At 43.9% G+C, this 20,418-nt stretch overlaps 1 protein-coding gene and 2 long non-coding RNA genes across 3 annotated transcripts; 1 reads left to right on the forward strand and 2 right to left on the reverse strand.

Annotated features, from left to right (window-relative positions):
• The first annotated feature begins 405 nt into the window (after nucleotides 1-405).
• On the forward strand, nucleotides 406-1,947 carry LOC119308327 (V-type proton ATPase subunit E-like). The gene is made up of 6 exons (XM_037584438.1): nucleotides 406-634; nucleotides 761-861; nucleotides 957-1,113; nucleotides 1,199-1,395; nucleotides 1,467-1,566; nucleotides 1,720-1,947. Exons 1-6 carry the CDS (start codon nucleotides 533-535, stop codon nucleotides 1,756-1,758), a joined length of 696 nt encoding a protein of 231 aa, XP_037440335.1. The 5' UTR covers nucleotides 406-532; the 3' UTR covers nucleotides 1,759-1,947.
• A 13,201-nt stretch (nucleotides 1,948-15,148) lies between these two features.
• Nucleotides 15,149-19,184, reverse strand: LOC119308334. Its single transcript, XR_005150053.1, has 5 exons — nucleotides 19,097-19,184; nucleotides 18,789-18,867; nucleotides 18,316-18,636; nucleotides 17,522-17,652; nucleotides 15,149-15,475 (listed from the first exon to the last, which is right to left on the reverse strand). It is a non-coding gene; the product is annotated as an uncharacterized LOC119308334 (long non-coding RNA).
• An 84-nt stretch (nucleotides 19,185-19,268) lies between these two features.
• Nucleotides 19,269-20,399, reverse strand: LOC119308338. The gene is made up of 3 exons (XR_005150055.1): nucleotides 20,288-20,399; nucleotides 20,106-20,199; nucleotides 19,269-19,312 (listed from the first exon to the last, which is right to left on the reverse strand). It is a non-coding gene; the product is annotated as an uncharacterized LOC119308338 (long non-coding RNA).
• Between the last annotated feature and the right edge of the window lie 19 nt (nucleotides 20,400-20,418).

Here is a 20,418-nt window from a genome sequence, read left to right on the forward strand (position 1 = left end):
TGTCTATGGGGCAGACTCACGATCCCTTTTTTTTTTTTGAGCGAAACCACACGATCCAAATGCTTCTTTGTTTCTGCTGAAACTGGATATGCTAGCCGTGAGAGCAACAGGCCTTTCTTTAATGGGCCTCCAAGTCTTCGCACCACAGAATGTTCTATGTTTTTTGTTTTTCAACAACGCCCAGCATGCATGCTAGTGGTTCTGGGAGTGAACGCCAAATTTGGCGCGAAATGCAGGGAGGACCAGTTCCGTCCTCTATTTCTCCCACCCATCCCATGCATGGGATCCGAACTGCGCGTTGGTCATCTTCCGCTCCCCGTCTCTCCCTTGGTGTCTCGTCCACCCACCCAATCCAAGCAAACGCAAGATCGAGCGCCCCAGCACACTTCCCAACCCTTTGGGGACAAACAAATTCGTTTGATCCGTTTGCGAGGTAGCAGATCGGACAGAGGGACCCCCCGAAAGCACGCAAGAAGGCACGCAGACGCAGCTAGCTCGTGGATCGATCGGCCCAGGCGATCATCGATCCAAGATGAACGATGCCGATGTCGGGAAGCAGATCCAGCAGATGGTCCGGTTCATCCAGCAGGAGGCCCAGGAGAAAGCCAGCGAGATCTCCGTCGCCGCAGAGGAGGTAAGTACTGTATATATCACCGTGTCAATCGATCGATCCTCTGCATTAATATAATCTGTTCAACTTTAAAAGGCCGAGGCTGAATTAATCTGAATATCTGATCCCTGGCCGGCTGGCTGGCTGCAGGACTTCAACATAGAGAAGCTGCAGCTGGTGGAGTCGGAGAAGAGGAAGATCAGGCAGGAGTACGAGCGCAAGCAGAAGCAGGTGGACATCCGCAGGAAGATGTGAGTGAGTAGAGCACATGTCGTCGATCGACATGCATATCTCTCATCATCCGACCGGCTGGACTGACTGCCATGGTGTATGAGTGCATGTGCAGCGAGTACTCGATGGAGCTGAACGCGGCGCGCATCAAGGTGCTGCAGGCGCAGGAGGACATCGTGGGCGAGATGAAGGAGAACGCGTCCAAGACGCTCGTCCGCGTCACCAAGGACACCAATGTCTACAGGAAGATCCTCAAGAGCCTCATCGTGCAGGTTAGCAAGCTGTCTCATATCGCAGTTGCTTCAGAAGATGTAGTGCAGAGGGACTGACCAATGAAGGGACGGACGGACGGAGCAGAGCCTGCTCCGGCTGCGCGAGTCGTCGGTGGTGCTGCGGTGCAGGGAGGCGGACCGCGTCCACGTGGAGCCGGTGCTGGAGGCGGCCAAGAAGGAGTACGCCGAGAAGCTCAAGGTGAACCTCCCCAAGATCATCATCGACGGCAAGGTCCACCTCCCGCCGCAGAGGGCCAACGACGCCGCCCACGGACCCGCCTGGTATACTCCATTAACATTAGAATGTCGATCAGTTGCTGTTGAGCCTTCATCTCATTGTTGAGTTTGGATAGCTCTGGAGGCGTGGTGCTGGCGTCGCAGGACGGCAAGATCGTCTGCGACAATACGCTGGACACCAGGGTGGATGTGTGTTTCAGGCAAAAGCTTCCTGAGGTACGTGATACTCCCTTAAGGACACTTTAGTAATCTATAAACGCTCTTATATTTCTTTACGAAGGAAGTACATACCTGCTGCGCAGTTTGCTTCTTTGATCCTCATCGTCATTCAGCATTTGAAATGTTTCTCGTCTTCGTGTTGTGTCGCAGATCAGGAAGAAGCTCTACAGTCAGCAAGTGTCACAATAAGTTTCATAATTTAGTGTGCGCTGCCATTGTTTTTTCTTTTTCTTGAATAAACCAGAACCGGTGTTCGTGATGTGTTTGTTGTACTCTAATGTTCTTCTATCTATCATCGGTTCATCGCCGACAATACCAACCTGCAATGCTATATTGTTGCATTTGTAAGTTGTAACTGAGTATATTACCGATTACCTCCGTGCCACCTATTGTACACTGTACGTAGTAGCAATAAACGGCGTACCAGCAAAGAACATGTGATGTTTTACTTCAGAAGAAAGAAGGGAGGTACCGGCCTGATACGCATGGCCTGATACACTGTGTCGTTGCATGGCCTGATACACGCATGCATGCCGAAAAAGTATAAGTTGTCAGACTCTGTATAAGTTGTAAATCGAATCTCACTGCTATACCCGGTCAATACAACTGCATACCTGCGACAAAACAGTGCCTCTGTGCCTGACAACTTTTTGCAGAAGAGAGAGAGAGAGATAGAATCGAGAGATGGGCGTTGCATGCGTTTTCTGTCTCCCCATACAAATGACCTATACATAATTTCATCCTTATATTGCATGATTGATATATGTTAAATGAAATATCCATTTTTGAAACTTTTTATATATTTGGAATCGTGATGACAACATATTCAGAACAAGATCAATCTTGGATATATTTAAACTTTTTATATATATATTTCAGTTATCTTTGAAATGAGTTTCATAAAATACAAAATTGTTTCGCTGTGAAATGATATTTATTTCATACATTTTAAAAGATGGATTTAGGCTCATTCAAAAATTATTTCACTCATTTTCTAAAGATGGATTTAGGCTCATTCAAAATTTATTTCAAACATTTTAAAAACTCATTTCATCAAACAACCGATTTCACTCATTTGATACAACTGATTTCAGTCGTTTCAATTGAAAGAAAAACATGTTTTAATAATTTTCAAAAGCTAATTTCGCTCATTTGATACTCGATGCAAATAATTGATTTCAATTATTTCGAAAATCCTATTTCACACAATTCAAAATATTATCAATTGAAAAAACAATTTCACTCGGTTCATAAAACAGATTTCGCTCAATTATAAAAATACAATTTCACTTATTTCAAAATATTGGATTCACTGAATTAAAATGCGTATTTCATTTATTTTAGGAAGCTGATTTCAATCATTAGAAAAACTCATTTGTTTATGTTCAAATAACCAATTTCACTCTTCTGAAGAAACATATTCCAGTCATAGGAAGAAAATAATTCTACTCACTTGTGAAAAGTTATTTCACTCAGTTGAGAAAACATATTTCAAAATTGATTTCACTCGGTGCAAAGAACTGATTTCAATTATTTCAAAAAACCTATTTCACACAATTCAAAAAGTTATCAATTGGAAAAACAATTTCACTCACTTCATAAATCAGATTTTGCTCATTTATAAAAATACAATTTCACTTATTTCAGTTGTTTCAAAAAAGTGATTTCACTCATTACAAAAGATAGATTTCACTCATTTCACTAGTTTCAGAAAACACGTTACACTCACAGTATACAAAAATAAATAAGGATTTTCACAAAAATAATATTTCAATTTTAAAACTATTTCACTCATATAAAAAATATCATTCGAACACATATTTCTTTGAAATAATTAAAATTTATGAAATTAGATTTTTTGAACTAGTGAAATGTATGAAAATAGCTATTTTATGAAATATGTGAAACATGTTATTTTTTTATCTGACTGACAAACAGACTGAAATATGTATCATATATCTGGAAAATACAACTTTCATACACTTTAAATAACCAATTTCATCAATGAAACAATCAGTTTGACATATTTTGAAATAACATGTTTCATATATTTGAAACATTGAAATTAAACGTGTTTAAAATATATCCAAGATTGGTCTTGTTTTAGAGGTCTTCGCGCCAGGAGTTCAAATATATCAAAAGTTTCAGAAACAAAATTATGTTTTAAAAGATGTGGATGGTTTAAGTTTACAAAGATGGACTAGATTTGTTGCAAGAGAAGACAGAGTGGACATGTCCTTAAAATAGTGCATGTGTACTAGTTGCAGTACTAGGGCTTGATTTGACAGAGTAGGACTGAGAAGGCGGCTGTGGGTTTTTTTTTGAGGGAACAGAAGGCGGCTGTGGTGGGGGAGTAGAGAGAAGGAGTTAAAAGAGGCGGGCCCAAAGAATGATGTAACATAATGATGAATACATGCCAACCTTTGTTAGAATATACTGAGAGCATCTCTAGCCGCGCCACCAACAAGGCCCTTCATGTTGGGTAACGTAGTAATTTTGAAAATTTTCCTACGCACACGCAAGATCATGGTGATGCATAGCAACAAGAGGGGAGAGTGTTGTCCACGTACCCTCGTAGACCGTAAGCGGAAGCGTTATGACAACGCGGTTGATGTAGTCGTACGTCTTCACGATCCGACCGATCCAAGCACCGAACGTACGGCACCTCCGAGTTCAGCACACGTTCAGCTCGATGACGATCCCCGGGCTCCAATCCAGCAAAGCTTCGGGGATGAGTTCCGTCAGCACGACGGCGTGGTGACGATGATGATGTTCTACCGGCGCAGGGCTTCGCCTAAACTCCGCGACGATATGACCGAGGTGGAATATGATGGAGGGGGGCACCGCACACGGCTAAGGAACGATCCATAGATCAACTTGTGTGTCATGGGGTGTCCCCCTGCCCCCGTATATGAAGGAGCAAGGGAGGAGGAGGCGGCCGGCCAAGGAAGGGCGCGCCAGGGAGGAGTCCTACTCCCACCGGGAGTAGGACACCCTCCTTTCCTAGTCCAACTAGGGGACCTTCCATGTAGTAGGAGTAGGAGAGAAGGAAAGGGAAGAGAGAAGGGAAGGAAGGAGGGGGTGCGGCCCCTCCCCCTAGTCCAATTCGGACTAGGCCTTGGGGGGGGGGGGGCGCGGCCTGCCCTAGGCAGCCCCTCTTTCTTTCCCGTATGGCCCAATAAGGGCCAATACTTCTCCCGGCGAATTCCCGTAACTCTCAGGTACTCCGAAAAATACCCGAATCACTCGGAACCTTTTCGAACTCCAAATATAGTCGTCCAATATATTGATCTTTACGTCTCGACCATTTCGAGACTCCTCGTCATGTCCCCGATCTCATCCGGGATTCCGAACTCCTTCGGTACATCAAAACTCATAAACTCATAATATAACTGTCATCGAAACCTTAAGCGTGCGGACCCTACGGGTTCGAGAACTATGTAGACATGACCTAGAATTATTCTCGGTCAATAACCAATAGCGGAACCTGGATGCTCATATTGGCTCCTACATATTCTACGAAGATCTTTATCGGTCAAACCGCATAACAACATACGTTGTTCCCTTTGTCATCGGTATGTTACTTGCCGAGATTCGATCGTCGGTATCCAATACCTAGTTCAATCTCGTTACCGGCAAGTCTCTTTACTCGTTACGTAATGCATCATCCCGCAACTAACTCATTAGTCACATTGCTTGCAAGGCTTATAGTGATGTGCATTACCGAGAGGGCCCAGAGATACCTCTCCGACAATCGGAGTGACAAAACCTAATCTCGAAATACGCCAACCCAACATGTACCTTTGGAGACACCTGTAGTACTCCTTTATAATCACCCAGTTACGTTGTGACGTTTGGTAGCACCCAAAATGTTCCTCCGGTAAACGGGAGTTGCATAATCTCATAGTTACAGGAACATGTATAAGTCATGAAGAAAGCAATAGCAACATACTAAACGATCAAGTGCTAGGCTAACGGAATGGGTCATGTCAATCACATCATTCTCCTAATGATGTGATCCCGTTAATCAAATGACAACTCATGTCTATGGCTAGGAAACTTAACCATCTTTGATTCACGAGCTAGTCAAGTAGAGGCATACTAGTGACACTATGTTTGTCTATGTATTCACACATGTATTATGTTTCTGGTTAATACAATTCTAGCATGAATAATAAACATTTATCATGAAATAAGGAAATAAATAATAACTTTATTATTGCCTCTAGAGCATATTTCCTTCAGTCTCCCACTTGCACTAGAGTCAATAATCTAGTTCACATCGCCAAGTGATTTAACACCAATATTCATATTTGTATATGATTAACACCCATAGTTCACATTGTCATATGAACAGCACTCAAAGGGTTTACTAGAGTCAATAATCTAGTTCACATCGCTATGTGATTAACACCCAAAGAGTACTAAGGTGCGATCATGTTTTGCTCGTGAGAGAAGCTTAGTCAACGGAGCTGTCACATTTAGAGCCGTATATATTTTGCAAATATTCTATGTCTACAATGCTCTGCACGGAGCTACTCTAGCTAATTGCTCCAACTTTCAATATGTATCCAGATTAAGACTTAGAGTCATCTGGATTGGTGTAAAAGCTTGCACCGACGTAACTCTTTATGACGGGCTCTTTTTATCACCTCCATGATCGAGAAATATTTCCTTAGTCCTTACTAAGGATATTATTGACCAATATCCAGGGATCTACTCCTAGATCACTATTGTACTCCCTTGCCAAATTCAGAGCATGGTATACAATAGGTCTGGTATATAGCATAACATATTTTATAGAACCTATGACTGAGGCATAGGGAATGACTTTCATTCTCTTTTCTATTTTCTGCCGTGGTCGGGATTTAAGTCTTACTCAATTTCACACCTTTGCAACACAGGCAAGAACTCTTTTTTTGACTGATCCATTTTGAACTATTTCAAAATCTTGACAAGGTATGTACTCATTGAAAATCTTATCAAGCGTCTTGATCTATCTCAATAGATCTTGATGCTCAATATGTAAGTAGCTTAACTGAGGTCTTTCTTTTAAAAAACTCCTTTCAAATACTCCTTTATGCTTTCCAGAAAAATTCTACATCATTTATGATCAACAATATGTTACTCACATATATTTATCAGAAAGGCGGTAGTGCTCCCACTCACTTTATTGTAAATACAGGCTTCACCGCAAGTCTGTATAAAACTATATGCTTTGATCAACTTATCCAAGCGTATATTCCAACTCTGAGATGCTTGCACCAGTCCATAGATGGATCGCTGGAGCTTGCACATTTTGTTAGCACCTTTAGGATTGACATAACCTTCTGGTTGTATCATATACAACTCTTCTTTAATAAATCCATTAAGGAATGTAGTTTTGACATCCATTTGCCAAATTTCATAAAATGTGGCAATTGCTAACATGATTCGGACAGACTTTTAAGCATCGATACAAGTGAGAAAATCTCATTGTATTCAACACCTTGAACTTTGTCAAAATCCTTTTTTGACAAGTCTAGCTTTGTAGATAGTAACACTACTATCAGCATCTGTCTTCCTCTTGAAGATCCATTTATACAATATGGCTTGCCGATCATCGGGTAACTCCACCAAAGTCCACACTTTGTTCTCATACATGGATCCCATCTCAGATTTCATGGCCTCAAGCCATTTTGCGGAATCTGGGCTCATCATCGCTTCCTCATAGTTCATAGGTTTATCATGGTCTAGTAACATGACTTCCAGAACATGATTACCGTACCACTTTGGTGCGGATCTTACTCTGGATGACCTACGAGGTTTGGTAGCAACTTGATCTGAAGTTTCATGATCATCATCATTAACTTCCTCACTAATTGGTGTAGGAATCACTAGAACTGACTTCTGTGATGAACAACTTTCCAATTTGGGAGAAGGTACAATTACCTCATCAAGTTCTACTTTCCTCCCACTCACTTCTTTCGAGAGAAACTCCTTCTCTAGAAAGGATCCATTTTTAGCAACGAATATATTGCCTTCGGATCTATGATAGAAGGTGTACCCAACAGTTTCCTTTGGGTATTCTATGAAGACGCACTTCTCCGATTTGGGTTTGAGCTTATCAGGATGAAAACCTTTTTCATATAAGCATCGCAACTCCAAACTTTAAGAAACGACAACTTGGGTTTCTTGCTAAACCATAGTTCATATGGTGTCGTCTCAACGGATTTAGATGGTGCTCTTTTAACGTGAATGTAGTTGTCTCTAATGCATAACCCCAAAATGACAATGGTAAATCAATAAGAGACATCATAGATCGCACCATATCGAATAAAGTGCGGTTACGACGTTCGGACACACCATAACGTTGTGGTGTTCCAGGTTGCGTGAGCTGTGAAACTATTCCACATTGTTTTAATTGAAGACCAAACTCGTAACTCAAATATTTGTCTCCGCGATCAGATCGCAGAAACTTTATTTTCTTGTTACGATGATTTTTCCACTTCACTCTGAAATTCTTTGAACCTTTCAACTATTTCAGACTTATGTTTCATCAAGTAGATATACCCATATCTGCTCAAATCATCTTGTGAAGGTCAGAAAATAACGATACTTGCCACAAGCATCAACACTTATTGGATTGCATACATCGGTATGTATTATTTCCAATAAGTCAGTAGCTTGTTCCATTGTTCCGGAGAACGGAGTTTTAGTCATCTTGCCTAAAAGGCACGGTTCGCAAGTATGAAATGATTCATAACCAAGTGATTCTGAAAAGCCATCTTTATGGAGTTTCTTCATGCGCTTTATACCGATATGACCCAAACGGCAGTGCCACAAATAAGTTGCACTATCATTATTAACTTTGCATCTTTTGGCATCAATATTATGAATATGTGTATCACTATGATCGAGATCCAATAAACTATTTTCATTGGGTGTATAACCATTGAAGGTTTTATTCATGTAAACAGAACAACAATTATTCTCTGATTTTAAATGAATAACGTATTGCAATAAACATGATCAAATCATATTCATGCTCAACACAAAAGCTAAATAACATTTATTTAGGTTTAACACTAATCCCGAAAGTATAGGGAGTGTGTGATGATGATCATATCAATATTGGAACTACTTCCAACACTCATCGTCACTTCCCCTTCAACTAGTCTCTGTTTATTCTGTAACTCCTGTTTCGAGTTACTAAATTTTTAGCAACTGAACAAGTATCAAATACTCAGGGGCTACTATAAACACTAGTAAGGTACACATCAATAACCTATACATAAAAATATACCCTTGTTCACTTTGCCATCCTTTCTATCCACCAAATATTTGGAGTAGTTCCACTTCCAGTGACCATTTCCTTTGCAGTAGAAGCACTCAATTTCAGGCTTAGGTCCAGCTTTGGGCTTCTTCACGGGAGTGACAACTTGTTTGCCATTCTACTTGAAGTTTCCCTTTCTTTCCCTTTGCCCTTTTCTTGAAACTAGTGGTCTTGTCAATCATCAACACTTGATGCTCTTTCTTGATTTCTACCTTCGTCGATTTTAACATCACGAAGAGCTCGGGAATCGTTTTTGTCATCCCTTGCATACTATAGTTCATCACGAAGTTCTAGTAACTTAGTGATGGTGACTAGAGAATTTTGTCAATCACTATCTTATCTGGAAGATTAACTCCCACTTGATTCAAGCGATTGAAGTACCCAGACAATCTAAGCACATGCTCACCAGTTGAGCGATTCTTCTCCATCTTTTAGCTATAGAACTTGTTGGAGACTTCATATCTCTCAACTCGGGTATTTGCTTGAAATATTAACTTAAATATCTGGAGCATCTTATATGGTCCGTGACGTTCAAAATGTCTTTGAAGTCTCGATTCTAAGCCGTTAAGCATGGTGCACTAAAATATCAAGTAGTCATCATATTGAGCTAGCCAAACGTTCATAACGTCTGCATCTGCTCCTGCAATAGGTTTGTCACCTAGCGGTGCATCAAGGACATAATTCTTCTGCGCAGCAATGAGGATAAACCTCAGATCACGGATCCAATCCGCATCATTGCTACTAACATCTTTCAACACAGTTTTTCTCTAGGAACATATCAAAATAAACATATGAAAGCAACAACGCGAGCTATTGATCTACAACATAATTTGCAAAATACTACCAGGACTAAGTTCATGATAAATTTAAGTTCAATTAATCATATTACTTAAGAACTCCCACTTAGACAGACATCTCTCGAGTCATCTAAGTGATCACGTGATCCAAATCAACTAAACCATAACCGATCATCATGTGAGATGGAGTAGTTTTCAATGGTGAACATCACTATGTTGATCATATCTACTATATGATTCACGCTCGACCTTTCGGTCTCCGTGTTCTGAGGCCATATCTGCATATGCTAGGCTCGTCAAGTTTAACGTGAGTATTCTGTGTGTGCAAAACTGGCTTGCACCCGTTGTAGATGGACGTAGAGCTTATCACACCCGATCATCACGTGGTGTCTGGGCACGACGAACTTTGGCAATGGTGCATACTCAGGGAGAACACTTCTTGATAATTTTTAGTGAGAGATCATCTTAAAATGCTACCGTCAATCAAAGCAAGATAAGATGCATAAAGGATAAACATCACATGCAATCAATATAAGTGATATGATATGGCCATCATCATCTTGTGCTTGTGATCTCCATCTCCGAAGCACCGTCGTGATCACCATCGTCATCGGCGCGACACCTTGATCTCCATCGTAGCATCATTGTCGTTTACGCCGTCTATTGCTTCTACGACTATCGCTACCGCTTAGTGATAAAGTAAAGCATTACAAGGCGATTGCATTTCATACAATAAAGCGACAACCATATGGCTCCTGCGAGTTGCCGATAACTTCGGTTACAAAACATGATCATCTCATACAATAAAATATAGCATCACGTCTTGACCATATCACATCACAACATGCCCTGCAAAAACAAGTTAGACATCCTCTACTTTGTTGTTGCAAGTTTTACGTGGCTGCTACGGCTGAGCAAGAATCGTTCTTACCTACGCATCAAAACCACAACGATAGTTTGTCAAGTTAGTGCTGTTTTAACCTTCGCAAGGACCGAGCGTAGCCACACTCGGATCAACTAAAGTTGGAGAAACTGACACCCGCCAGCCACCTGTGTGCAAAGCACGTCGGTAGAACCAGTCTCGCGTAAGCGTACGCGTAATGTCGGTCCGGGCCGCTTCATCCAACAATACCGCCGAACCAAAGTATAACATGCTGGTAAGCAGTATGACTTATATCGCCCACAACTCACTTGTGTTCTACTCGTGCATATGACATCTACGCATAAAATCTGGCTCGGATGCCATTGTTGGGTAACGTAGTAATTTCAAAAAATTTCCTACGCACACGCAAGATCATGGTGATGCATAGCAACGAGAGGGGAGAGTGTTGTCCACGTACCCTCGTAGACCGTAAGCGGAAGCGTTATGACAACGCGGTTGATATAGTCGTACGTCTTCACGATCCGACCGATCCAAGCACCGAACGTACGGCACCTCCGAGTTCAGCACACGTTCAGCTCGATGACGATCCCCGGGCTCCAATCCAGCAAAGCTTCGGGGATGAGTTCCGTCAGCACGACGGTGTGGTGACGATGATGATGTTCTACCGGCGCAGGGCTTCGCCTAAACTCCGCGACGATATGACCGAGGTGGAATATGGTGGAGGGGGCACCGCACACGGCTAAGGAACGATCCGTAGATCAACTTGTGTGTCATGGGGTGGCCCCCTGCCCCCGTATATAAAGAAGCAAGGGAGAAGGAGGCGGCCGGCCAAGGGAGGGCGCGCCAGGGAGGAGTCCTACTCCCACAAGGAGTAGGACACCCTCCTTTCCCGGTCCAACTAGGAGACCTTCCATGTAGTAGGAGTAGGAGAGAAGGAAAGGGAAGAGAGAAGGGAAGGAAGGAGGGGGTGCGGCCCCTTCCCCTAGTCAAATTCGGACTAGGCCTTGGGGGGGCGCGCGGCCTGCCCTAGGCAGCCCCTCTCTCTTTCCCGTATGGCCCAATAAGGCCCAATACTTCTCCCGGCGAATTCCCGTAACTCTCCGGTACTCCGAAAAATACTCGAATCAGTCGGAACCTTTCCGAACTCCGAATATAGTCGTCCAATATATCGATCTTTACGTCTCGACCATTTCGAGACTCCTCGTCATGTCCCCGATCTCATCCGGGACTCCGAACTCCTTCGGTACAACAAATCTCATAAACTCATAATATAACTGTCATCGAAACCTTAAGCGAGCGGACCCTACGGGTTCGAGAACTATGTAGACATGACCTAGAACTATTTTCGGTCAATAACCAATAGCGGGACCTGGATGCTCATATTGGCTCCTACATATTCTACGAAGATCTTTATCGGTCAAACCGCATAACAACATACGTTGTTCCCTTTGTCATCGGTATGTTACTTGCCCGAGATTCGATCGTCGATATCCAATACCTAGTTCAATCTCGTTACCGGCAAGTCTCTTTACTCGTTACGTAATGCATCATCCTGCAACTAACTCATTAGTCACATTGCTTGCAAGGCTTATAGTGATGTGCATTACCGAGAGGGCCCAGAGATACCTCTCCGACAATCAGAGTGACAAAACCTAATCTCGAAATACGCCAACCCAACATGTACCTTTGGAGACACCTGTAGTACTCCTTTATAATCACCCAGTTACGTTGTGATGTTTGGTAGCACCCAAAGTGTTCCTCCGCTAAACGGGAGTTGCATAATCTCATAGTTACAGGAACATGTATAAGTCATGAAGAAAGCAATAGCAACATACTAAACGATCAAGTGCTAGGCTAACGGAATGGGTCATGTCAATCACATCATTCTCCTAATGATGTGATCCCGTTAATCAAATGACAACTCATGTCTATGGCTAGGAAACTTAACCATCTTTGATTCACGAGCTAGTCAAGTAGAGGCATACTAGTGACACTATGTTTGTCTATGTATTCACACATGTATTATGTTTCCGCTTAATACAATTCTAGCATGAATAATAAACATTTATCATGAAATAAGGAAATAAATAATAACTTTATTATTGCCTCTAGAGCATATTTCCTTCACTTCAGGTGAATTTTCGGCCGCCGGCGTCAAAAAATCAGCCCAGTCGCGTCCCCAAGGGCCCAGTTTTCGCCGGCTCGGGTCGAAATTGGCGCCGGCAGATCCAACCCGAACCCGGCGCGCTGGGAGGCGCTCGGGGGCGCCGGACGAATCTTTTTTGGCGCGAAAGAGCCACGGGCCCTCCTGGCCAGCGACTCGCCTCTCTTCTCACCGCTTCGTCATTCTCATCGCCTCGTTTCCCGCGGCGAATCAATGCCAAAGCTGCGGCGCTACCGCACCGGTCATCCTCCATTGATGCCTCACGGGCGGCGCAGTGAAGGCCGGGCGACTCGCGTCCCCTCACCCGCCACGCGTAACGCGGTGGCCACGTGTACTATGCGGCGCCTCCGCCTATATAAGCCGACCCCAGCGCGGCGGATACACGCACCTCCACCGCCGACGCGCCATTTCTCCCCTTCCTCCCTTCCCTCCTCTCGTCGTCTCCAGTTCAAAAGAATGGCCGAGCGCTTCCCAGGCGACAGCGCGGCGGCGAACGGCTTCGGCCGGCGCCATCTTCATGAGGACGAGGCTCGCCTCCTTTTCGAGGCCGAGTACCCGGTCCCACCGGACATGCGGGTGCCTGGGGCGTGGAGGATCAGCGCCGGCGGCGTGCCGGTGCCACCACCACCCACCGGGACGGCGCACGTGCGGAGATCGCACGTATACGCGCGTCCCTGCCGCGGGAGGCGAGGGAAGGCCCGCGGTACACCCCCCGACAGCCCGCTCTGGAAGCCCTACTTTCGCCGCCACCACGCCGAACAGCCCGAGACAGCGAACGGCGTCGTACCCTCTAGCAGGCTCAACTCCGAGGGGCGGCGCCGGTGGTGGGGCATGCCCGGCCGCATGCTGGAGGCCGTCCTCGAGTACATAGAGGGAGGCAACACGCCGCGCCTCGAGTACCCCGCTCCCCCGTCCTTCTCTCGCCGACGTGGGAGCTTGTGGACGCCGAGGCGCATGGAGCGGCCCGGGGCGTCCTCCTCCTCGTCCGGCCGCTCGTCCGGCTCTCCCTGCCTCCGCCCCGTCAAGCCGGAACCCCAGGACACGCCTGTCAGCGGGCGCACCCGCAGCTCCGGCGTTCGCATCGGTGACTCCACCCCTCCTCTGGCCGCTTCGTCCTCGTCGAGCCCAAGCCGGAGCCCGGCCTCCCCGCGGAGTACGAGGAGATAGCCCGGCGCGGCTTCTCCGACGAGGACGCCCTACTGTGGGCGCGGGACGACTACCTTTGCGACGAGATGGTCTGGCAGCGCCGGGCCCTGGAGGAGATAGAAACCCGCAAACGTGGGCGCGAGGACGAGCACAGCGTCGTGATCCTCGACAGCGACGACGACGAGGACGCCCCCGGACCGTCCAACCCGCCGCGCCAACCGGGGGAGGGATGCAGCAGGGACGGCGGTGGTCGAGGCGGCGGCGACGACGACGACGACGGCGGCGGCGGTGACTACACGCAGTTCTACAGCCTCCTCGGCATGTAGAACTGTAAGGACGGGCGGCGGGCGGCGAGGAGCAGCCTAGTAGTTTATTTTTTCTTTTTTGTAAAATATGTATAAATTGTGAGGAACTCGTCGAAGTTTGCATTGAATTTGCGCCGTGTTTGTGCCGTGTTTAAAATTTTCAAAAATATATGGGCGTCACGACTGCGGGGCATAACGCTCTAGCACGCGGTTTAACGCCGGTGCACCCTCAGGGGACGATTTTTAACGCTTCCTGAGGGGTCAATGGCTGAAGATGCTCTGAGATACAAAGTTGTGGGCCATCCAACAGTACGAATCACATACTACACCAATGGCGAATGGTTCGCCGGTACATCCCGCCACCGGTAAAAAGGAGTTTGCATGCATGCTCATCAACCCGCTACGTCTCGAACGTGTGAACGTGTTGCATGGTCTGATACATGCATGCATGCCGATGGCTTCTCTTTTTAATTTTGCATGAGGTGCATGCAGTTGATGAGCATGTATGCATGGATGGGTCTCATGTGCATGTCCAGTCACCTGAGCTTTCCTGGATGAATTGATAGGACTATAGGACTACACTAGATCGGGTTCGCGCCCTGACGCGAGGATGCCGGTCCCAACGTTTTCGAAATCGAAACAGGTAATATTAAGTCAATATTAATCCAAGTTTAATATATGCAATCATAATGGATAACATGCAGTGGAGAATATGGTAGGAGTGGGACATAGATGTGCGGACACTTCTAAAATTGAACGAACATTTTTGAAACATGTGAACATATTTCAAAATTATAGTAATATTTTTAAAATATGTTAAACACTTCTTAAAGGCTATGATATTTCAAACAAGAAACCCAACCCATCCAACACTTATCCATCGCCACCAAATGCTCTGTAGTAGAAATATCAGCCAAAATATGCACTACTGATTATTTGAACTGGAGCATCACATTCTGAACAAGAAACAGGAATATATTTAATAGACAATGTACTGAACTTGGTTCACAGGACACGACATTCCTTATGATATGAGCCTTGTAAAAAGAAAAGATGTATTTACTATATCATCTATCATTCTAGCATAGCGAGTACTGGCTTAATATAAAGAGATGATTCACAATGGAGTTGATAGATTCCATCAGGACGATCAAGAGTACATAATCAGTTGGGCTACAAAGCAGTCGAGCAAGTCTGTGAATAGATCGTACAACCCGCTTTCATATTTATAAAGGAAAGAATCCTGGCACAGACTTTGTGACCCTGACGAAGAATAGACAAATGGATGGGCTTCATCTGTGGATAAAAGAAAACATATTCAAATAAACATCAGGAAAACAGGCTACGATACACTATCTAATGACAGAGGATAACAATGCACAATGAAAATCTAATGATCATAGAGAATAACAATACAACATGAAGTATACTAAAGTAATTTCTTAAATGAAGAGAAGGAATGTACCACATCACATGTATGTGCAAAAGAAGAGCAATAAAATTCTGTAGCCAAAGAGAAAAAAAAGAAAAAGAAATTATGTATCTTAGGATATACTGTTAAAGACAATACAACGCAGGCTACTACTAATTATTATAGGGCCATGTCGATAAACTTAAAAGGGGATAGTTGAGGCATAAACCTTGGGGAAAAATGTTCCGAGTCTCCATACATTTTCCATCTTAATCTTTCATAAGTAATTTTAGGGATATTTTCGATATGACCAGCGACACTACACATACAACTGTCCATGGATAGAACATGGTATTTCAGATATAGATTCCAACAAAGGACAATGTCTAGCCCTGGTTCATATTTATTGTCATGGAATAACATAGTCGGACAGGAAATTCTCGACTTTTCAAAGTGAAAGGCCATTTGGTTTTCTAAAGCATCAATTATATCTGGTATGCAAACAACCTCTCCTATATGAGAACACATCATAATAATAGGTTGAATGTACAATCGGCAAGCTCGCTGATTATAAGAATACTTTATGTTCAAGAAAATTGATTATAGAAATAGCATTCAAAACTCATGTGGATGTAACACAGTGCTTTCTTTCAACATCATCATCGGAATTAGCCATTGAATCAGAGCTCAAATACTCTCGTCTGTGCTGAGGGACCATTTGACAGGATAAAAAATATTGACTTTTGACAGCCACATAAATGGTTGCAGTTAAGATAGCTCGCTCATGTAAATAGACATGGATCTTATAGTTTAGAAGGAAATCTATACAGTCAACGAAATTATAGTAGAAATGTTATTATCGTCAGTGTGAATAAATGATCATCAGATTTATTTTGTATCCTTGTGGCTTTAGAATCCCTAAGAAAGACAATGGGCACAAAAAGCAGGAGCTCTGGTCATAGCAGAATGAAATAAATTAGCAAGCATCCATTAACAGGCGCAAGTGTTTATAACAAGAGGCACCCAGAGGCATAGTGCAATGACTTGGACACACCTTATCTAAGACAGGTCTAGAAGGGACCAAGAACTTACACGCAAAGTTGACTAACTCTGAATAAAGTAATGGCAGAGGAACACTCACATTGATACCTATGACATTTCCCTGTTAACCGGCATGCACCGCACGCCAGGCGGAGTGGGCAAGCGCACTCGCAACCACCATAGCCGACTGGGCAACATCCCTATAAGCTAACATGCTCTCGTAGTTGTAGTATACAACGACAAATCCGTACAGTCCTTGTAAGAAGCTCACCGCCTGAAAACGGCTTGATCAAACAAAGAACAACCCTGTCCAATGTTTCTTCCCAGATAAATCATGTCCTAGACCGCACAACGCGATTACTAACAAAATTATCTACCTCAACTCCTCCAATGACAGAACCGTCAGCAACCACTTCTCGAAGGTAAAAATGAAATGGCAATCGACAGTAGGCCGCAACAGCCTCAAACAGAGGTACATATGATGAACAAAAAATAAACATGGATCAACAGAAAACAATTAAGAGTGAATAATGCATAGCGTGCTTTAATTCATGAACCGAACAGTAAAAACAACAGCCAATAGTGCACGGAACAGCAAGGTTGCCACCAAAATGGAAGAACCAGTCAACAATTAGTATATATATGGTGTATATATATATGATCCACTACTGCAGTAACAACCACCATTTACCAAGCGATATCCTAAATAGACTTGCCAAGTGTATATATATGATCCACAATTGCAATAACAATTAGCATTTACCAAGCGATATCCTAAACTGAGTTGCCAAGTGTATATATATGATCCACTATTGCAGTAACAATCACAACAATCCATAACTACAAAACCAAGAAAAATCTTAGTGATCCCTACAGGCATGAATGATTACCATAAAGGGGAACGGGACTGAGGGATACACACATAGAGTGAGAGATGAGATCCTCACAGTAGGACCACCTTGTTCAGCGACCTGCAGCTCCAGCTTGCCGTTCAGCAGGCGGACACGACACCGAGCTCTCACTGCATCAGCATACATAAGTTAAAACCAGAGAAACAAAACAATACATACATAGGAATTGACCATAGCAAAACACATAAACTAATTTAACAATGCAAGACTATAAAGGTTTCACCAAACATCTACTTGTTTAGTCATGGAAGGAAGCATCACATTTATATACACGGCAGGGGCAACCTAATTTGAGAACAGAGCATAAAGACTTTAACGCAAGATTCAAGAACAGAGCATAAAAAGTAAAATCTTGTAATAAACAACTCTGCTTCCAGTTGGGGAGATAGATGAAGAACATAGAATAGACAATTTGTATAGAGATGGACAAAAATTGCAGCCTTTTACGAACAAAAACCCTCTAGTCGTAAAGAGGGAAAGCCATCAAATTTGTTATCAATCTTCAATTATGGAACAACCAATAATCACGAATCCCTAAATAAAACCTAGCTTTCAGCCAAGAACCGCTACTCCAGCGTATGTTGTCAGTCTATAACCCACCCACCGGCCTAGAATGCTAGCTCGCAAAAATTACAAGAGTCCTAGCCATCACAGATTAAACACAACCCATCCCACAAAAAAAAGATTCAACACAACCTACACAGTTCTGCTACGGTTCATTTCATCAGCTTGAGATGCAAAAAAATAAACACAAATATAGACGTTGTAGGTACCTGCATGAAGCCCCCACAGCCCCGGGTAAACGGAGGAAAAAGGCACGGGACGGTCAGTGTTGAATTCAAGGAGGGCAACCGCCCGCTTCGTCCGGGGAGGCGTCGGCCTTGAGGAAGGAGGGACTGATGAAGGACAGAGGGAGCGGCGGCGGCGAACTGAGATCTCAGCATCGGAACAGGAAGCATACTCTGCTTCTCGACTGTGGATATTGCTGTGATCGATGGCAGACTTCCCGCTATCAGCCACTTCGCCGGCTAGGCGGCACTGCTTCTCCGCACATTCAGGAGTGACTCAGTCGCTGCGTCGAGGCTGCTACACTCCTGCATCAACAGCAAAAATGCATTAATAAGTTGGTATTCCATTATACTTCCTCATATGATTCAGATCATATAAGTCAAAAGTAGACCCATTTGATAGTTCCTATGATAGAAGAATGCTCAGCAGATCATTGTAAAGATATTAAGATATATACTGGTGAATTTGCATCCCAGGTTGATGTTGCTTCCCCAAGCCGGAAAACACCACTATAGCCTTTAAACATGCCTTGATATCTTCAAATCACGAAAACATTGGGTCAGGAAATAAGCTTTAAGTTAACAAAATGCTAGTGCAGGGGAGACAAGTACGATGTCATCAGTCCAGTTCTTCGGAATGCAGATGATATTATTCCAAGTCATAACAATCAAGAATAACTTGAAATTGAAATGTGATAATTGAAAGGAAGATTGTTCCAGCAACCCTCACGGTTTCCCCGAAAAGAGAAGATAAGAAAGTACGTACCTATCAACAACTTTGGTTGCTTTGCCCACACAAACAATCAACAATCCAGTGGCCATAGGGTCCAGAGTACCAGCATGGCCAACTTGCATAATAGCTACCATAAACATGTGGGTTGAGCAAAAACCACATTAACAACACACCATGAAAACTATGAGGTCACCTTTTGCACTTTCACCAACCGCCGTAGTTTTCCACAAACAGTAAATGAGGTCCACCCTGAATTCCGTTAAAAAAAGAGTCCATTTTGAGCTAGTAGTGTCAATGGCATTTCTTTTACTAATTACACGACTTGAAGAAAACTGGTCAAATAAAAGGTCCTGCTACGGTAACAGGACATTGTAATGTATGTACTCACATAAAAAAATCAGTAATTCAAAATGCAAACCCGAAACTACATAAAGCATGAAGTCTAGATCAGGACCATATTATGGAAAAGTTCCTGAACCTGCAATGGTACATATACATCTGAATTCAAATGTACCACATCCATCTAACCCACCCATTCTGAAAAAGGCCGCAAGTAAGCATTTACACACACTGCATCTAGATAAAAAGGTGGATTGGTGATATGCATCTATGGGCTGCTAATTAGCATCGCCATCTGAGACTGAGACTGAGAGCATTCATAAGATGCAGTGTTACATTTGTTTAACAGTACCAACAGTAGAACCCAGCATATAATAACGTGTTAATACACTGAAGTTAGCAATTAAAGCAAGACATAGCAACAGAAGTAGCAGCAGCACATCCCTTGCTTTGAATGGAGGAATAGTAACATCAAGCAGTGTAGGGAGTAGCAGAAACACACCACACCTTGATTCTCCGGGACGCCATGGACACAGGAGAATCAAAGGGGATTAAGGGCTGCTGCAGTACAAGGAAAGACTAAAAGAGAAGAGAGGAGGAGAGGGGGACAGATCCCATGGACACAGGAGAATCAAAGGGGATTAAGGGATGCTGCAGTACAAGGAAAGACTGAAAGAGAAGATAGGAGGAGAGGGGGACAGACCTCCATGGACATGCATATGGCCCCACCTCCCTTCCCTTCTTCTTGTTCTAGTCCTTCTGCTTCTTGCTCATCCAACCCCTTCTTCTCCTTTTCTCTGCACATGGAAAGGGGAAGCACCAAATTGAAGCCCCCCAAAACACAAATTGTTCCAAATCACAATAACATGAATTAGAGAGCGGCACCTGATCGGAGGGTTGGAAGGAGAAGGGCGTGAAGGGAGGAGTCTGGGTGGCAGCGGGGAAGAAGGAGAGGGAGGCGCGGGTGGGGAGGAGGCCGGGCAGCGGCGGGGAAGGAGGAGAGGGAGGCCCGGGTG

The sequence above is a fragment of the Triticum dicoccoides genome, chromosome 1B (assembly GCF_002162155.2).
Source record: "Triticum dicoccoides isolate Atlit2015 ecotype Zavitan chromosome 1B, WEW_v2.0, whole genome shotgun sequence".
In the NCBI taxonomy this organism is placed as follows: Eukaryota; Viridiplantae; Streptophyta; class Magnoliopsida; order Poales; family Poaceae; genus Triticum; species Triticum dicoccoides.

Excerpts from the sequence above, each read along its gene's own strand:
- LOC119308327 (XM_037584438.1), top strand. The coding sequence starts at position 533 with ATGAACGATGCCGATGTCGGGAAGCAGATCCAGCAGATGGTCCGGTTC. Across the intron at positions 635-760 it reads TCTCCGTCGCCGCAGAGGAG|GACTTCAACATAGAGAAGCT; the intron begins GTAAGTACTGTA and ends GGCTGGCTGCAG. Across the intron at positions 1,567-1,719 it reads TCAGGCAAAAGCTTCCTGAG|ATCAGGAAGAAGCTCTACAG; the intron begins GTACGTGATACT and ends GTTGTGTCGCAG.